Here is a 20,712-nt window from a genome sequence, read left to right as displayed (position 1 = left end):
AAGGAGGAAATGCACACACAGAGCCCACATCAATCAACAAGGGAAAAGTGAAACTCGGGTTCCAGTTGCTTTAGGGTGGGCAACTTGTGAACTGCTGCCTACAAAGTGATGAGGCACCTCAAACCACTGCTGTGTCTGCAACCATGGTGGCATTTTGGCCTCTGATGGAGCTGTGCCCTGTGAAAGGACCAGCTGCTAGTTCTACACATCTGGTCTGTCAGCCTGGAAACTGGATCTGAAACCCAGCTTGTCAAGCTGGCAGTGTTGCCACAAATGGTGACCTACTGATTACACCCGCAGTTTGGTGCTTATCTATCTTATTTTTCAAAAAATTATTATCTGGAGTGGTCTAGTAACTCCACCATACATTTCAGTGGGGTGTTTGAGCTTGGGAGACTGGTTTGAAAATTGTGACCCAAGTATATGGGTTATAACCAGGTAACATCCATTCACTCACAAAAAGGGTCAGTAAAAAGCAGCTTGCAGTGCAACAGTTCATGCTATCTCTGTCTTACAGGGTTGAAAAGTACTTTGGTTTCCTGTTTGTTGATTGGGTGCTTTCTCCAGTGCTCAAGTCAGTCAAAGGAAGAAAAAAAATTAACACAGCTTTATAGAAATATTATATTCTTTCCCCGGAGTGGAGGCAAAACAAACAGAAGTTTAAAGTAAACAATCTCTACCAGCAGATCTTTTCCCCTTTATTGCATGAATTACAATGCCCTTCAGCCAGCAGAAGACAGAGAAAGTTCTGCCAGGAAAAAGAGTTATTTGAAAAAGTTTACTTTAAACTTTTGTTTGCTTTGCTGCATGCACACACACACACACAAAAAAAAAAAAAGAAAAAAGGAAAAAAGAAGAGAGAACCTTTCTTCTTCCAGTTTAGTGCTAGGTAGAAAGAAAATGGATTTCTCTTTATCGACTGGTATGTGATTGGCAGAAGTAAAGGCAACTTTCCTCATGGTCATGCTTCTGTGCTCAACCATGACCTGGAAGAACATTGTGAGAGATAAAGCAGGACTGTCCTGTTCACCAAGGACATGCAGAGCAGTGGGAAAAACAAAACATGAGTGTCCCTGATCATTCCACTGATATAAAAAAGCAGAAAGCTACCAAAGCCAAACAGCACAATTTTATTCTAATGGAACTGTTCAATGAATCTTTTTCTTGTAAATCTCTGTCCCTTTTGTGATGCGGACGAAAATTGCAGTCTGTTTTCATTCTCACTCTTGTAAATCTGGAGTAACTGGGAAAGAGATAAAAAAAGCTCTTTGTTGGCTAGGACAAAAATTCTGAGTAAAAAGTAAAGTGTTCTCAAAACAAAAACCATCACCTTTTGTGAAAAATGTTCCCATTTCTGATCGGTTCTAATGTTTTCATTTGAAACAGACTTCTTGATCAGAAGTTAATAAAAGTGTGTTGTGAAATTCTCAGAGCATTTTATAAAATGTATAACAAAAATAGGTGGTTTCATGAAGACTTTATAATAGACAGAACAAGAAAAAGAGACAAAGGAAGATAAAAAGAGATTTCTAGCAATGTGTAAGCAGAGGGGGATAAAGCTGAATAGCTGTTGGATTAGTGCAGCATGAGTTTGTTTTTAAAGTACATCCCTTTTCTGCACTTCCACCCTCTCTTGTTTGCCCCACAACCCTGACCTTGTTCCTCCCCATTTCAAAAGAGCCGTCCCTTCTTATTTCCCTTCTGACCTGCATTCCTCACTGCTGGCTGTAATGTGGTGATAAAGGCACCAGTAAACCCAGCCAGCTTGCCTAAGATCAGAAGATATGGAGGGTGATGTTAGCAAATTAACTGATTGGTATAAAACAAAGGGGGAAAAAAGTTGTCAGGAAGCTGAGAACTTTTGAACCCATTTGAGCAAGTACATGGCAGAGGAGCAGGCTTGTCTGTTACAGGAACAGTGTCTGCAAGAACCAAGCCAGAGCTTGGAAACTACAATCAGATGCAGCCTCAGAGAGCAGCCCCTGGTAGGGGAACAGAAAGGGGAGTTCCTGCCTGGCAAAAGGCAGGAGACAGTGGGATGCTGCTCGCTGCCCTTTCTGCCCTTGCAGACCTGTGCTCTGGACCCTCCACCCTGCAGCACCTGAAAAGAGACAGCAAAGCCTCTTTGTGCACTCCCCTTGTGACTGTGTGCTCAAGGGCCCTGGGCTGGTAAAGAAAGCATGCTTTACTGAAAATAATTGCAGTTAAGGCTTTGAGACACACAGAGACTCATTCATTTAATACTATTAACTGGTTTTCCTGCTTTTCCACCAGCACTAAAAGGGTTAATACCTTCCTCCTGGGCTGGCCTCCAGAGATACTGCTCTCTGTGGCTCCAGCTGGCTTTCAGAAATCTCCGAAGTTTTGTTCCCTCATTAGGGACAGATGTGGGAGTTACAATTTGAAATGTAGGGTCCCTAAAGTAAAGAATTGTGTAATCCCAGGAACCCACAGAAGCACTCTAAATGGTGCCAGTGGTACAGATCACAGAAAACATGCCTCAGCACCAAGAACATCACTTTCCTTCTCCCCCTCCACTTTGTCACAGTATTCCAGTGCAGCTTTCCCTGGTAGCCTCCCACTTTGGCTTTTGCTGCTTCCCCAGAGCCCCACAGCATGGTGCCTTGCCATGGTGGGCACCCTGGGAAAGGGCCTGGCAGCACCGTGTCCTGAGCTAAATCCCACATGCCTCCTTCTGTCCTGAGCTAAATCCCACATGCCTCCTTCTGTCCTGAGCTAAAATCCCACATGCCTCCTTCTGTCCTGACAGCACAGGCACCTGCCCCAGGCACAGCTGGGCACTGATTCTGTCCTGGAATCAGCCCTGCTATTCCAGCACATTTATTACAACCATCTCCTAAAATAACCCGAACCAGAATGCATCTCAGCCACTGCATTTGCCATGAAAGTGGACAGAATTTTTCATCACCTCCATTCAACATACTAGAGAACCACTTCTGGAGTAAGCCTTTGTTACAAATTCCCTTCGTCTCTTCCTGCTATAGAAAGGGGAGATCTAAAATGTGGCTGCACTCCTGGAGAGGACACTTGCTTTGTCAAGTAGCCCATATCACTTGTATGCAGAACCTGACAGGTAAAGCCTCTGAGGTCAGCCTGCACTGGTGCTGTACTTGGAGAAGAGGTTATTGCTTCATTGTCACCCCACACTGCCCTTCACCAGCAGCTCTTGGGCAGAAAACAGACTTGGTACAACTCCCACTTGTACTGTCTTCCATTAGTATTGCTTGGATTTTGGTCTGGGGAGGAGGCCTAAAATAGCCAAAAAATGGGATCATTTCTGAATGGCCTTAAAGTAGATGGCATATAGTAGGGAGAATCTAACTTTTTGGTCATTCAAGTGCTTAAGATAACACTGGTCACCTGAAAGGACAGCTTACTTTAAAACATGGTTTTATGTAACTATTGTACACTGTGCATGACCGGAGAGCACATTTCTGTTCATCCTTCTCTGCACAGACATATAACATGTGCAGAGAAAATATCTCTGAGATGGATGCAGCCCAAGGTCAGCACCAGATTCAGAAGGGTGCTACTCATTTGTATCTCACAGCACATGCATACCCATGCACACAATGTCTTTTTGAAGAAAATAATGGTTTTAAAGGAGAAACAACAACTAAAAAAGACCATTCAAGCCAGGCAGCAGTATAAGCAGATCTCATGGTATTCTTTACTCACTCCAAAGCCAAATGTTGCACTCACTCCTTCTCAGCTGTGTTGGGGGGCTAAGACATAGAGGGAGGGTCTCTGGGTAGGTGTGTCCTCACCTGTCCCTCTGCCAGGGAAGGGCAGACACCTGGTCCTGCCCTATCCACTTAGAGAGGGCATCAATGCAGTGCTGCTTCTGAGAATGAGGAGTCAACCCCCAAAGTGTTCAGGAGTTGTATTATAGGTATTAAGTGTCAATTATAATGAAGACAGAGTAGAGCTGGGCATCAGAAGGGAGATTACCCTTCAGTAGGACATGCACTGTAATTTCACTGAGGATATACTTCACTTTTTTCTGCTTCAGTGTGACTAACCTGCCAGAGAGGAGTACAAGCTGCCTCTCCCTTAGCTGGCATCTATGCTAAATGGGTTACAGCTGCTACTCACTTCATTTAGGGCCTAACCCCTTGACGATAGAAGCCATGACTTGTGCACAGGATTTTGATGAGTCCTAGCTGGGTATTTGCAATTGGTATTTCTGCAGCTCTCTTACACAGCAAGGAGCATATTTTCAGCTTAAGAAGTGTGACCTGATCTTTCATCTCGAGCATAAATGAGCTATACTAATGTGGCTAAGGTGGGCATTTGTAAGTGGAGGGAAAAACCCCACATATGTTAAGTGACAGGGACAAAATCAAAAATGGCTGAGGAGTGGTAATCAAAACAACTTGAAGTTCACTTAAAAGAAAAGGCTCATAAACATCATGGAATGAAAAACAGCTAAATTAATTCCACTACTGATAATGAGCAGGAAGCCCAGTGCTTGGGATCACGAGTTTATGCAAATCTGTTATTACTGCAAATTGGCATCCTAAGACCCTGATCATACAACACTTGCACATATGCTTAACTCTATGCACATGAGCAGCCTCATTAACGCCAAAGACTTAGTCGTGCATAAAACTGAGCAAATACATGAGTGTTTGTGAGATTGGGATTTAAACACAAGGGAGAGAAAACAAATTTACTGTATCATCAACAATTATTTCTGAAACCCAGCAGAAGCCAAGGTGATGCCAGAAATCTACACAGTGCAGAAACATTCAAAGAGAGAGAGGGATGGGATTTTGAAGAGTGTTCCCTTTAACTCAATCCATTAGACCAAATAATGGTGGGCCAGACACAGGAGGAAAACATCTCTACCCAGATTAAAATATAACTGATTTTATTTAACAAAGTAAACTGGATTGTCTCTTGAAAACATAGTTTTCAAGCTTAGTTATTATAAAGAAGAACAGTTTACAATCAACTTGGATTTTACTAAATTATTCAGCAGTGTCTCACAAAAGTCTTACAAAATTAATTTAAATGGTGTTAGGTTTATGTGGATACAGAGCTGACTGCAGCATTTATATAAATTGTTACAATAAATACAAAGACTTACATTGGAGGGAGGTGCCTATTGTGGTGCAGTGAAGACTGATGGTCAGTCTTGGAGCTAGTTTTAATTAGAATATTCAGCAATGCTTTGGGAAACAGAGGAGCCTCCCCTATGTTTGATGAAAGTACACCTTTTCCTTGGGAATCCAGAAGAGTAAATACAATAAAATTTGAGTACTTACCAGCAAAGCAAGAAAAAAAAAAGAAGGAGCTGTAAAACCACATCTGTAGAAGTAAAGCCAGATTTAAAGGGATAGTTCTGGAAAGGGAATTCTGGGAAAAATGCAACCTTGCATTGGGAAGATATAACATAATGCTTCTACAAAATATAATTGCTATCATAAATAGAATCAGTAATAATTTATGTTTCATGATAATTTCAGTGTGCTTTTTAAGCATTTTTTTGTTCCACTTGGAATAAAAAAGAGTACATTCTCAAAAGTCAGTTTTACTGTTACATTTTGGTGTGCATGGATTTTTTTTTTTTCATACTTTCTGTTCTTCTGACCCAGTAGGACTGCTGCTGTCAATATTGCTGTGTGGCAGTAAAGTTGATGGAATTATTGTGTTTCATATTAGTCACATCTTGCAGCTTATTCTGAAGCAGCAGTTCCAGGGCCTCCAGGCTCCATGTGTGGCCATGGACCTGACTCCTGGCACAGTCTGGATGTGTCAAGGGCTCTTGGTTCTCCATAAGGTTTGCTCAGGAGGGTTGTCATGGAGATACAGAGTCTGAAAACAGCAGTCTCGTCCTTCTGTGGCTGCATCTCCATGGACAGGCTGCCCACAGCGATGGCAGTGAGGGCTGAGCTGGCAGGGAGCCAGGCAACTTGTGAAAATGCTTTAGCATATTTGCACTTGACAATTTGGTTGTGCTTAAATGGACTATCAGTGCATTGATGATCAGCTGTTTGCAAGTCTGCATCCATCTTAAAGGCTTAATTTTATAAAAAAATTGCACTGGGGATGACTTTGGTGAGGTGGCACCGTCGCTTCTGTAATCTCAGAGCACTGCACTGAATGTATAAGAACCAAGGGAAAAGAGTAACACAGGCTGGAGGAAGCTGTTGGCCAGTGGCCCTCCTCCTATCACTTTTCCCAGAGGAAAGTTTTAACTTCGTGGGTTTTGACTTTTTAATCTCATCTATACAGATTTCTAAGGAGGAGGTAGGGCTTCTCCTGGGATTAACAGGCACATGGCAAGGGTGTGAGTATGAACTGGCCTTTAAGGAAATATTATGATAAAAGTATAAAAAGTGATATTATTGATGAGAAAAGTGATGCTGGAGGTGTAACAGCTTTAGGAATCAGTCCTGAATATATTTGTCCTGCTTCACATGACCATGTGCAGCATTGCTTGATACGTGGTCAATGAGGTGCACAAGTGTCCAAAGTCCCGGCTGCAGAGCATCACCACGCTCTGAGCTGGAGGTCTGTGACAACTGGAGACTGGAGAAAAGTCTGATATAAATTTGCACTGTATTTATCTGGTTTTAAATGACTACCTGCTTCATTCCAATAGGTAAAGAGCACAGAAGATCTGTTTATTAGCACAGCTCCATCAGACTGAGCCTCCCAATGGCTATGGTGATAATATTGCAGTTTCTTTGAAATACAATTCTAATTCTTTTAGGGAATGTTTATTTTAGAATAGATGAGTCTTTACCTTATCTACTGTATTCTGAAACACACCTTGAAATGCAACACTGAACACTAATTTCTGTTTGGTTTAATGGAAAAAAAATCTTCATCAAGCATTTACTTTCAGAGTGAAACCGTAACATTTTCTTTTTTATCTCTCTGGTCAATCACTGATTTGTTTTTACTTTTTTTATTTTTCCTGTTGGCTCCACTGGACATGTCACATGCCTCTAAAGTGTGTGTAATCTTAAAAAGTGTTGAACAAAATTCTTAGTTTTCAAGCCAGTCAGTTAGCTGATCTGATAAATAGATTATATGAATTTACTTTTGGAAAAACAGTTTGCCTAGCACTTGAGTGCAAGTTTGCATAACAAAATTGTAACTAATGCCTGATTATTATTTTTCTGATTTGATACCATAGACTAATAGAACAATCCATGCTGGAAGGGATCTCAGAAGGTCATCTCATCCACCTTCCTGCTCAGAGCAGGGTCAGGTTGGGATCAGGTTGCTGAGAACTTTATGCAGTTTTAAAAACCTCCAAAGATTTTAACACAATTATAGAAACTCTCTGGGCAATCCTTTCCAACACTTGACTGTCCTCATGTTTTTAACTCATATCTTATTGAAACCTCAACCTTTCTTTTTTAAATTAATGTTCAGTGTCAGTCCTTCTCTCTCTGCTGAGTTGGGGTCCATGTAACTAAGGGTTGTGACAAATAAACCCTTTAATTTCTTGTCAGTACATCTGCATGCACTAGGATGGACAATTGCAATATCTTTTAGAGTCTGAGGCAGGGGATCTAAAAAATTTTTTTTCTGTTCTTTATGTGCTGTATTAAAAGATGAAAACTCCTCCTTGTTTGTAAGGAAAACAGAGTTTCAATGAAGATCTGACCCAGAGACAGAAGTTTTCTTATAAAAGAACATCTTTCATTACAAAGACTATTGTAAGCTAAACATTTATGATATATTTTCTTTCCAAGGACTTTTTTTCAATCTCCCTGAGCATGCTGAAGTCATTATATAGTTACTAGAGATGCTTTGTCCAGATCAGCTTACTGTAGGTTACAGTTCTGCAGGAGATTAAAAATGATGGGCTGGTAGATATCCTTCTAAAAACACTCTTTTAAGTAATATACATCTGCATTTCCCAACCCCAGAAGAACATGTACAACAGCAAAGGAAATACAGGAATAATTGAGGGCAAATGATATGTAACAATGAGAACTTTAACCACTGTATTTATTTAAATGAATGGAAATGTCAAAATGTGAAAGCAAAGCTCTCCAGTTTATTCACATATTTTACATTCAAAGGACCAGGAGATTTCTTTAGTATTTTTTTTGAAAAATAGACTACTCTTTTTTCAAAATACTTGACAAAGGCATGGAACATACTTAATGAAGCCTATCATTGCAGTGCATACAATGAAAACCTTGTGTATAAGAAAAAAAAAAAGATAAAAACCAAAGTTGACCATTACTAAAAAAAGATTTCCTTTAATATAAATAAAATTCAGACTAGTGCTTTATTTTAACAGACAACACAACCATGGGATTTATTAACTACATATTTACAGTGCCTCACTGGCAAAAATACTGGGCTCCTCTGAGATCCTAGACACTTCCTGAGAAGGCAATGTGGACAGGAAATTTCTCAGCACTTCACATAATTTGGGTGCTAAAAGGGTGAAGGCATTAAGGAATACTTTTCAAATAAGTCAGAAGCCATAGGTGGAATGGTTGATGCACTGTGTTTATGCTCTGATCTGCCAAACTTGCACCTCAATACTCCCTTTGATTCTAGTAGTTCTATACATACTCCTAAGGTTAAGTGCAGGATTGTTCCAAACCCAGGAGCCTTGGAGGAATAAAACTGCTTAACTCAAAAACGCTATGAGAAAACTGCTGTAATTGGAATTTTACATGGTACAGAGCCACATTAGCTTAAATTTAAATCTGTGTCCTTCTGCATGGGTGATTTCTACCACTTAAATTTGATCCTACAAAGTCTGGATTCCAAGTATTTCCATGAAGTGACAAACCTGTGAAAGCATCTTCTTCCCACAGCCTCCAAAATCATAGTGCCAGTTAAGCAGATCTCAGTCTTTTTGGCAATTAAATAAAACAAGAACCAGATCTTTTTCAAAGTATTCACAAAATAAACTTTCAGTTATAAAATGACTGTCCCACCATTCTTGTATCAGATCTGACCTCAGCTCTTTAGATCTAAACAATTCTTTAGAAGTTATAAAAATAAAGGATTGATTAATATACAAATATATATTTCAGAGTGATAAGAGAATAATATTAAACAAATTCCTTTTTTAATCTACTTTAAATTAAAAGAAATGTTTTCAAAAGTCTAGGCTGAAGCAGATCTTTATCTATTGACTCTTTAATGGAACCCATTCCCTGCAGATGGTCACATACAACTTAAAGTATGAAGTTCATTACTACAAAAGGATTGTGAACATGTTTCCACTAGCAAAGCACTTCATAAAATCTGCTGTGCCAGTTGGTTTTCGGTATCTTGATTTCAAGAACTGCAGATATTTTTAATATTAGAAACAAAACCTCAGTCTTTAAGTCTTGAGATTCTTTAGAAATTTGCTTCTTTCCCTTGTCTTAACATTTGTTTTGCAATGATCCAGTTTTTTGTATACTGTTAGTATACAGAATAATACAGATGTTCTGCACAAATGCACATGTATGTACAAAACCAGTAATTCATTTAAGAGATATGTCTGCTCACTGGGTCATTTCATACTTTCACAATACCATATTTTGTAGTAATATCCATAACACCACCACGTAAGTTGCTTCTTTCTTCAGCTGAGATGATTTTGGGTGTTTTCTTTCCCTTTATCTCAAGCAGCCAAAACAGCAAGGAACATTTTTGAACAATCTATAATACTCCTCCTGAATCTGAAATAAAAATATTGAATTCAATTATGAAATAGATTTATTAATAGGTCTATATGCCTTTAAACTCATTTTGTACTGCTCCCATCACTAGGTGTTTTAAGGCGGGGATGACTTTTAGTTTAGGACAGAGCACCGAAGGAAGTCTCATCCCAGGGTAAGCGTGGGTGAATCCTGCTGCTAATTGAAAAGACTGGAAGGAAGTTTTATATCATTTTCGTATCATTTCATCAGGTTAACAACACTATCACCAGTTTCATAGTCAAAAAGCCCCATTTTCCCACGTTTCATACATCAGTTTTAAAACTGGAGCAAACGTGAGGATGTAAAAACTGGGCAGAGGGTCTGCCTCCACTGAGGGCAGAAGCTCAGCTTCAGGGCTGGGCACCTGGGCAGTGTAGGGACATGAGTCACTTCCCACAAGGAACTTACCTTCCTAGACAGTACACAAAGAAATATGAAGATGAACATCCCCTGGAATGCATTGAAGATTGTAAAAAGATAGGCAGTAACCACAGATCCCTGGACCACATGGAGGACCCCGAAAATCCAGGTAGCCCCAAGGAGGAAGAGGAGAGCAAGGGCACCTCGGGCACAGGATCTAGACAGGAAGAAAACATTGTGAACAACACGTGGGCATGTGCTACTCGCCTTTTTCTCCACTTTGGGTGGTGAATGCTGCCTTGGAAAATTTTTTTCCCAGTTGCAAAGGCCTGAGAAGTTGCAAGTACAGGGGCTGCTCTTCAGGGTGTGCTGCAGCACTGTAGCATTAACAAAGTCTCATAATCACTTCAGAAGAGCAAAGGAGTAAAACTGGAGGGCCTTAAAACACTGGCTTCTTTAATCTTCAGATATGTTTTCTCTGGTGTACTGCAGCACCATATGATTTGATTTAAATCTACTGTTAGTGTAATTCCCCAAGGAAAAACATATGTCTGTTATGAAGCATTCCCCCACTTATCCTCCTCCCCCTTATCTTCCTCAAAAAAATAACCCAGAAAAATGTTCAGTATGCTCTTAGGTCAGTGCATGTGCATGACATCAAAGGATTCCCAGGCTGCCTCTCAGGTTCACTGTAGAGGATGGGGCAAATTGTAAAACCAGATCTTTTTAAAATTCTGTCTCAAAAAAAATAAAAGAAAGAAAAAAGAAAGAAAAAAAAAGAAATTGTTTTTAGAACACAAGTACTCTCAAATAGTTCCTGGGTCAGCATATTGATGCCTTAAAATTGTAGGAACTGATTGGCTACGATTTTTTTTTCCAAGGATGCTGTAGAGCACTGTTCACAGACTTGAGCAAATTACAGCATGTTGTCTTGGAAATGAAGCTACTGATTACTTTCTTATTCATTCTCAGCTCAGTCATTGCAGGACTTCCTTTGAACAACAGACATTTTTAGCACTGTTCCCCTGAAAATGAATAATTTTCAGCTTCATTAGAAACAGGTCACCACATGAAGCTATGAAAGGCGAGGAATAAGAGAAAGTAATCAATCAAACAATTGCTAAATCCTAACTATAAATCTAGTGCAATGCATTGAAACTGCAGGAGTGTTCCTAAGCAACACAAACAGTAAGTTGTTTTCAATGTTCCCTGTAGTACACTTCAGCTTTTCCTGCACAAACGGTTTTCAAGGTCCCTATAAATCAGTTTTAAAGAGAGTGAGTTGATGGAAAAATCATAGCAGCATGCAAAGTAAAGAATCCACTCCATCCCCCAGTGCCACAGAAGCATAATGTCCTACTGCAGACTTTTCCCAAGTAACATGAATGCCTCCAATCTCTTATCACTTATTACTTCAAGGCAAATATTTTGGTCACATTTCAGGCATAGTTTTGAATTCTTTTTTGCCTTGCATAGAGGCTGTGGAAAATACTTAAAAAAAAGGACAATTACTTCTTGAACTCTGCCATCAGTCTTTACCCTCTGGTTGATATGGGCCACTTGTTTTCTTTGTGCATCTTTCACACACACCCTATCATACAGGGTATTGCTCAGTGGGAATAATGATTGTGAAATTTACATCCAACTACATATAAGGGTAATAACAGAAAAAAAAAAATCTTTATTTTTCTACAGACCTCAGGATATTAAACTGTTACTTTTGAATACTCATTATCAACATACTCTGTCTTTATTTAAACCTACAGAAGGTAGAATTTGTACTGAATGGCAAACTTACCTTATATTTTCATAACAACTGACTTCTGGCTTTAACATTGCAGTGTGTCGAAATACTTTATAAATAATCACTCCAAAAGCCAACAAATTAACCTGGGGCAAGCAGAGAAAAAAGACCTTTTAGTTCAAACCAGGAAACTTTTGAATGCCAATACCAGCTAAACATTTAAATGAAACAAGACAGATACAATTTCTTTGTATCTGAAATCTACAGAATCCCATGCCAGAATGGGAAAAAACCCACCCTGTTCTGATTCACTTCTATTAAAAAAAAATATGAGCCCTGAAATAAAGATTGATCAACAGGGATGTAACCCTACCTTATCTCAGCAGTATCACAACCAACAGTCTGCAAATGTTTATTGATTTTATTGGTAAATCTCTTCTGCTGAGATTATTTTTCCTAAGTAGTGATAAGGAAAGGAAAGGAAAGGAAAGGAAAGGAAAGGAAAGGAAAGGAAAGGAAAGGAAAGGAAAGGAAAGGAAAGGAAAGGAAAGGAAAGGAAAGGAAAGGAAAGGAAAGGAAAGGAAAGGAAAGGAAAGGAAAGGAAAGGAAAGGAAAGGAAAGGAAAGGAAAGGAAAGGAAAGGAAAGGAAAGGAAAGGAAAGGAAAGGAAAGGAAAGGAAAGGAAAGGAAAGGAATTTAAAAAAAGGAAAGAGAAATTGAGAAACTCCTAAAAAACCCTCTACTCTATGGGTTTTCTATTGTATTATATATATATATATATACACACACACATATATATACATTACATTATATATATACCTTATATATATACACCTTATATATATATACACACATATATATGTATATACACACATTATATATATACCTTATATATGTATGTATTGTATTATTTATATTGATCTAGAAATATGTGTGTCTTTTGTTGCTGAATAACATTAAGAGCATCATACAGTTTGAGGTCTTTAGGGTGTGAAAACTTTCAAGTGACACAAAAATCTTAGAGGCTTACACATATAATTAAAAAATCTAGCTTTTGTTGAAAGGCTTCTTGCTGCATATCTTCTCATTTATTTTATGTTTTTTTTTCATAGATTAATAGTTTTGGTATTTTTTCCCTGATTTTTGTACAATGGCATTGCTTGATTAGTTTGAAATAAAGAAAAGCAATTTAAATAAGCAATTTTGCAAATGATGCTCAGTTGTGGTTCTGATCCTCTCTTGGCTTGGCTAGGCTTCACTGATCTTTCAGTTAAATTTATACTGCTTTCCTTTAAAAATGTGGATGGCTGCCTTCTTACTTTGCAGCATTTAACAGCAGAATATATTTAAAATGTTAGTAAATGAACCAAATTTTAGCTGTGTCATTCAGATACTGTTTTTAAATCCTTGGTTGCAGTCCCTCAGTCTGTTCCTGTGGGGTTCCAGCTGTAGAATGAATAGAATTAATGCCTTCCCCAAGCTGTTTCTCCAGAAAGACTGTATTCCCCACACTTTTTTTCATTGAAAAAACACAAACCAAACCCAAAACCCAACCCAAACAAAAACCCAAACCAAAACAAAAGTCTCTGAAATGCAAACGAAAAGCTGTTGGAGCACAGCACCACTTGAAAAGGAATCACTTTCATTTGTTAACTCTTGTAAGTTGTGTCCTTAGAACATTTTTGTTGTGTCAAGGGGGGAGTATCTGATACTAAGGCAGGCTCTGCTTTAATTAGCTGCATGCTCACAGTTTAATGCAGCATAATATATTTACAATTTGATAAGACAGGAGATAGAGCTGAGGAGCAGTTTAGGGAATTAATCCTTCAATGAATACCTTGTACTTGTGCTCATTGTGAGAGCTATTCTGAAGCTCCTTATATTTAAAATTGTAATCTCTGGTATCTCCTAAACCAGCAATTTTTCAAAGTTAATTATGAGTCAGTCAGCAGTTATGGATAATTATATGCAGACTTTCTTTTTATCTTATATTTGTTGGTGAATAATATATCAAATAACTTCATGCACAGACTATAATCTGCATAACCCATAATAATATTTATTAATTTGAAAAAGGTAGCGGGAAATGTGATCAAAGTACCATAAACATGGAGAACGCACCGCTACTTCTCTAGAAACTGCCAGAAGTAGGTTCTGTGAGAAGCTCTAAGGGCCAACCCCCCTTCCTCACAAAAACAGCTGCAGAACTGGCAAGGTTTTGCTGAGCAAGGATGGGGCGGGCAGCAGGCTCCATTTCTCCTTGTCCCAGTGGGGTTCCTTTACACAAATACTATTTGCACTGTCCGTTTCACAGGATAATAGGATTTGGCCTTCTGCATTAAAGTAATACCCATTAACTATGATCTTTTCATTCACCAAGCCATTCTAATGGGAATAATCTTTATGTATCAGGGGAACAGGAGAGGTTAACACCAGCTTCTTGGAGTCAGCTGCCAGAACACAATTATTGTACAATACGTCTCAGGTAGCCTCACAGGAGGTAGTGTTACAGGGTAATGAGGGTGAACTCCTGAAACACCCAGTCATTTCCAAGATTTATTAAAGTCTTAAGTCGGTCTTTGCCCCATTTTTAAACACTCCATTAATAAAAAAATTTCTATAGCAAAGTGAAAGCGCAAAGAGTGGCTTTACACGATGTTTCAACCTATGTTAGAAACCTCTGGAACTGCATTTTGTCCTTTGAATGGGGATGAAACAGATAACAAGAAAGTTGTAGTTACTATCCTGTGACACAGAAATGAAGCAAAACTAGAGGGAAAACAATAGCCTGAACTCAGGGGTAAACCCAGGAGAAAAAACTGGCTAATGTAAACAATGTGTCAAGTGTGGCCTTTGGAACAAACTGGTAATCCAAAATATATCCCAAAAGGTATCCTAAACTTAATGCATCCAGCTTCAACCTGATACTCTGCATGCTCTTTGCTATGAACATTCCAATGGCCTCAACTATTTCTGGGAAATGTAAAGTAAAAAGTTCATATCAGAGGGCAGGACTGAGTATGAACACTAATAAGTTGGACTTACTAGGACTAAAGGGGAAATAAAACTGAATTCCCTAAAGAGCTATATGTGTTCCAACAAATGGAATGAGAAGTCAAATCACTTAAAATGCCTGGCCAAAGTTACAAGCACTTAAGTAATTTGAATTTGTATCCAAAACTGCTTTTCAAACAAGCTGAAATTGAGGTAGTAGGCTGCAAAAGTAATCTAAAATGTAGGTGTACACAAGAAATCCTGGACCCCCAAATTTTCTGTCTGGGACAGAGGGGCTTCTGGATGAGAGACATTGAAACATCTGAAAAGTTTCAGTTGCTCCTTACAGCCAAATATTGTTTTATACTTACTTTGGTTGTAATCATGTGTTTTCATTTCTGTAATTAAACCACAGTCTTAAGATCTTGTTGAATAAACCTTCAATGATATTATAATTAAGACTGCCTTAAGGTGACAGGCAAGGTGACTGAGAAGGAAATGGCAAACATAAGGCAGTGTGTCTCCGGAGAGGGAGCGAGCTGGAGCAGAGCAGGATGTGCAGGCAGCTGTGAAACCCAGCTCAGGACAGCTCTGCACAGGGCTGGGAAGGGCCAGCCTGGGGACGAGTTAGCTGAATAATGAGCACAGCTCGCCTGCAGCTCGGGGCAGAGCCGGAGCTGAGGTGTTGTGGCACGGCCACAGTTTTATCAAGTGAATAACGATGTTACAGTGTGACACGGCAACTTCTGGTGCCTTTGTTTTCAGAGCTATTACATGGCTGAGCAGTCAGAGAAACTGCTGTGTGTCCTGAGAGGGGCTTCTCGGCAAGTCTAATAGACTAGAGGGGAATTGCATTGATTCCAAGCCCTGAACTGAATAATTTTTTTTGTATTTTATTTATTTAACAAACCACCCAGACTGCTATTGGGCAAACAGTGCACTCTGTCCTTACCATTTTACAAAGGAAACCTCTGACTTTCTCCCTACCAGGGCAATTCTCTGAAGTGCAGAGCATCCTCAGCCCTGCCTCCTCTGCATTCAGTGGGAATCATGTTTCACTCATTGCTCAGGTGCACTACAGGACTAATTTTAATAATTAATCTATTCCCTTTTTTTTTTTTTTTTTTAAGTGGTTAATCAAAGTCAAGGACTGATGCAGAAAAAGCCTCCACTCACAGCATCTTCAGGGAATCAAGTCTCTCTAAAGATATTTGTAAAAGTATTTTTAGCCTTCTTAAATTCTAGAAATGTTGTAGTTTATTTATGAACAAATGAAAAACTTAAAATATATTTGTGTGAAATAGACATTGAACAAGAGCAATTATTAGTATGCCACGAAATCAGGACTCTGTAGGTATGGGCAGCTACATTTATGTATCTGTATAACCCTGGGTAATCTCTAAGGAGACACAAACCTGCATGAGCTGGGTTGTATTGCACACCCGAGATGGGGTTTAAGGGAAGGATGGTAAGTGTTTGGTATATCTCTCTCTGGGGCATTACATATGAAAAGGGGAAGAGGGATTTAGGGTTTTGGAGTGACTTCTGAAGCCACTAAACCACTCCCACTGCCACCAGCATTGTCAAGGCTTTAGCCTACACACCACAGGGAATGGCAGTCCAAGACATTCACAGGCAACAGTGGACACTGCTGCAGGTTCTGCTCTGCAGAGCAGCACTTAGAGGTGTCAGGGATGCATACTGTGGTAAAGAGCAGGACAGTGACATTTTCCTGCAGCTGTTTTATCCATGATACAGCTCCCACATTCAGAACTGCGATGTTGGTGGGTTAGGTCCAGCATGCACATAAGGAAGAGTTCAGAGCAGTCTGGAGTGGTACAAGTCATAGGATCAGATCTGACCCACAGATTTGATCTGGATAATTTCCTCTTGTGAGAGAGAAAAAGCAATTTAGAATTCAAAGAAATTTCCTGGTGCTCTCCTAATCATCTTGTCAACAATAAGGAGGCTTTGCCTGGGCTTAGCCTGGGGAGCTCTGTTCAATCAATTGTATGTATTTTAGAATAGGATGGGAAAAGCAGCAGTGTGGAGTTAACCTACCTCCACCTGCATCTAGGATAGCTCTGAAAATCTGCTTGCAGATTAGCATCCCTCCCTCTGTCTCCCTACTACTGAACAGGTGCTTCTGCAAGAAAGGAAAGCTGGGCATGGACTCAGCAAGATGCTGCTGCTCTGGCTGCTACTTTTATCAGGCCTAGGGCTGCTCCAGCAGAGAGCACTGAGGAACAGTCTCATCTATTGTCTAAGCAAATTACCAATTTCTCTGTTGATTGCTAGTATTGTGGAAACTGAGTAATAGTATAAAAATGAGCATGTTGGTCCTAAAATGCTAAATATTCCAGGCTGCTCGAGTTCTGCTAGTAGCGCATTGCCTAGCAACAGCTATATTTAAAATAGGTCCTTAATTTCACTCTTAAATGTACGTATTTTACATACTGGAAGAGTACTGTAGTGTTCTGTCCTCAAGTAAATATGATGTTAGTGCCTCACACCGCATGAAACTCTCTCTCTTTGTAGATACAAAATGATAGTTATTGTTAGTTGAACACTGCACAGTATGAACTACACAAAATTTAATACAACTTGCAAATAAAAATATTTGCACTCAAGTTGAAGAGCTGTAATTTCTTGCATAATTAATTACAATTAAAGACACTGAGTGAAGAGATCCATCATCATTTTGCCCCATCAAAGTAGCTGAAAGCTGTCAAATTTGACAACTAAGACATCTTTCTTCCTTCTTCCCCCCCCTTCATTTTTTAAGGCAAGACAAAGAGCACTTGAAAGCTCAGAGGGGAACGGTCTGTCTTTCATGGCAGTAGCTCAGTTAGCACCTGGACCTCTGGTGAAATTAAATGGATCAGGACAGGGCATTCAAAAAAATTCATCCAATACTTTTTTTTCTTGAAAAATGTCAGTTCATTAGCACTAAAAGACATTTACTGTTTTAGACTGTGTTTTCACCAGGAAACGCTTCCTGACTAGGATAGCTTTTCTGAATAAAACCAGAAAGGACACTCCCGAACAATGAAAGTCCCTGTGGACAGCACATTTATACAGGATGTTGGAGACATGGGGCACAATTTTCTGTTTTACTTAATATTCAGGCTAAGCTATGACCCTTGGTTTCTCCAGGCTCTGTGTAGTTATTCACTGCTACTGCTGGATCTATTCCATGCCATATAAATAATTAAATATTCACTGGAGCAGAAAGACCTGGATTTCCCTCAAACCACCCCCCCCCAATTCCTCATCCAGGATTATCTAAAGACAGTTTTGTTTTTTAAACACTGCTTTAATTGTTTAATATGACACGGAGGTTTTGAGACTATTTCCAATACACATTATTTATAGAATGAAAAAGGAATTCGTAATTTCATGTAGGATATCTTTGTATAAAAGATACACCCTAGCCTTTCAAAAGTTATTAAAACATTTCAAATACCAGCCTTTAAAGGCTCTCTAGTGTTACAAAGAAGAGAAGGTATGAGAAAGAGGCAGCTAATTCTAAAGACTCAGACATACTAGTTCTGATTCAGTCTGAGCACTTCACATTCAAACTTCAAAAATGAAACCCCCAAATCATTCCCTTTTCCTTTCTTAGTCTCTGTCTCAATAATTGATGAAACCATCTATATGCTGATGTCAGATCTCACAAAAAAGAATGAGAAAATTTCTCCTGCTGCTCTCTTAGGCATATACTTGAATTTTTTACATATATCATATTGAATTTGGCTCTTTCAAAAAATGTCTGAAGTTCAGAGCAGCTGTATCTGTATCAGTCTGTACAATGACCCTCATTATGAGCGTTTGAATTAATGAGCTTGTGATGGTCTGAGTTCTGCCACAGAGAGCAATACATTTCTGTCTTTCTGGCTGGATGGCTAATGGCTGGGTAAAACGACAACATTCAGTGGGTCATCGTTATTTCAGTCAGGGGAGAACGGAATTAAGCTATTAACAATACAACAGTTTAAGCTTCAAAATGAAAATGTATGCTGTATTAATTGCATAAAATTGGACGCAAGCTGGCAGTCAAACAGTCAGGGTTTGTCTCCTGACTGATTTATCTCATTACCATGTCCCCAGTGAATATATCTTCTCAAATGCTTTAAGTATACAACAGCAGTCTTATCTGGGAGTAGGAAATGGAACAAAAACATTAATGAACCCCCTTCAGGCTGTATTTTTGGGAAGAATTTTCAATTATTCAGGCGTAGAATTTTATGCTTCTAAGATTTTAATGATTTCACGTGTTTTAAAAGTTAAAACACAGCCAAATGAATTTCTTACAAATCCTGAATCAGGGAAAAAAAAAATCCACATATGATTGTTTTTTATTTATGAATACTTCAAAGTTTTCTTTTACATACTTCAAGCTATAGATTTAGACTCAATTAAGTGTTTCCTTTATATTTTTAGAACACTTAAAAGAATATGTAAATAAATAAATAAATGGGGTTTCCATGCTTTTCATCAGGGCAAACAGCTTTGCTGACTTGTGGATTCAATGTTATTTCTCACTGGATTGCAAAACCAAACACATTATTTACCATCAGTTCTGCAGCCAAGGGCAGGAGGGAACCCAACAGAGCTGTACCAGACAGCCATAAATGCTACCCCAGTTAGATCCAGTGGTAGGACTGGGGTCTATTTTGCTCACACAGTAAATAATTCCTAGGCTTACTCTACATTTCCAGGGAGCTTTTGAGAGGATGTATTGTGATATGGGAGTGACATAAATCAGGCTGTTTAATGAACTAATCCAAGGTGCATCGGAAAGTTCAGATACACATTGCTCCTATGGTTTCCTTGTGTACATGGAAGCCTTTCTTAGGCTGCTACCGGAGCCTTATGCAGGAGCCCTGCAGAAGGTGTTTTACATGGAAAAGAGGGGCGAAATAGTTGAATATCATCTTTTGGTACAACTAGCTTCAGTGACTGGAGGAGCTACCAGGAAGGAGAAAGTATCAGGAGCATGACTGAGATGTGAAGTCTGGGAACAAGCTGTATTTTCCATTTTGGAGGTGTGAATATTTGGCAGAAAGCTATGTATATCTTCCACAATTTGCCAAATCCTCTTGAGGATTTGGTCTTTTGCTTTTTCAGGAATATCTATGATTCTGCTGTGGATATGGTCACAAAATCCCATGGTGTGATTTATTCAAAACCACAAATACTTCTTTTGGTGTCCAAGTGAGATTTCCAAGCAGACTATTCTTGTACAATTAGTATTGTGAATTTAAATTCTCCTATCTAAATGCCTGTCAGGTATGAATAAAAGGGGCAGCTGAATAGTGGAAGAAAATCTGATTCAAGTGAGAAAATATGTCATGCTGATGAAGTCATTATGCAATTGCTAAGAAGATCCAAAAGACATCATCAGTCCATGTTAACTATCTAAAGAAAACCTATGGTATCCTTTCAATGAGCACTTTAGGGCAAGCATATATGTTTATAGTAACTGTACTTTTCATAAGGTAATGTACAGAACCATCAAGAAGATATTAAACAATTAAAAAAACCTAAAAACAAAAAAAACAACCAATTTTAGTCCGTTGTGTGGCTTTCCTGAAAAAAATATCCACAAAAGCTGATTATGTGTGGATCCATTAAAAGAGTGGGGACGGTATAGATTTCTAGAACTGAAGGAGGTTGTGTGTGACATTAATCTCCACTGAGCTGTGGAACATCTCAGGAAATCTGCAGCCAGCTGGCACATGCAGGTGCTCTTCTCCTTTCCCTTGACATCCACCTGTGCTCCCTCCCCTGCTGTGTCTGCTTGGTTCACTCTGGGTGACAGAGGACACATTTGACTTTCAAGTCTACTGTCCTTTCGGTTGCTGCAAGGGAGAACTTCATATGCTTTTTATTACAGAACTACTAAGTTGAT

General features: G+C 39.1%; 1 protein-coding gene across 3 annotated transcripts in view; it reads right to left on the bottom strand.

The window, feature by feature from the left end:
- Positions 1–7,977: 7,977 nt before the first annotated feature.
- Positions 7,978–20,712, bottom strand: part of ADGRL4 (adhesion G protein-coupled receptor L4) — a 73,476-nt gene continuing 60,741 nt past the window's right edge. For all 3 annotated transcript variants that reach the window (XM_023932647.2, XM_086841281.1, XM_086841282.1), the window contains 3 exons: positions 11,860–11,951; positions 10,110–10,278; positions 7,978–9,680 (listed from right to left, as the gene is read on the bottom strand). In XM_023932647.2, the coding sequence (XP_023788415.2) occupies positions 9,618–9,680; positions 10,110–10,278; positions 11,860–11,951 (324 nt within the window). In that variant the 3' untranslated portion in view covers positions 7,978–9,617. The remainder of the gene's footprint in view (positions 9,681–10,109; positions 10,279–11,859; positions 11,952–20,712) is intronic.

The sequence above is a fragment of the Cyanistes caeruleus genome, chromosome 9, assembly GCF_971803275.1.
Source record: "Cyanistes caeruleus chromosome 9, bCyaCae1.hap1.1, whole genome shotgun sequence".
Classification (NCBI taxonomy): domain Eukaryota; kingdom Metazoa; phylum Chordata; class Aves; order Passeriformes; family Paridae; genus Cyanistes; species Cyanistes caeruleus.
Note: the sequence above shows the minus strand (reverse complement) of the source record. Positions and strands in the feature narration are given on the sequence as shown.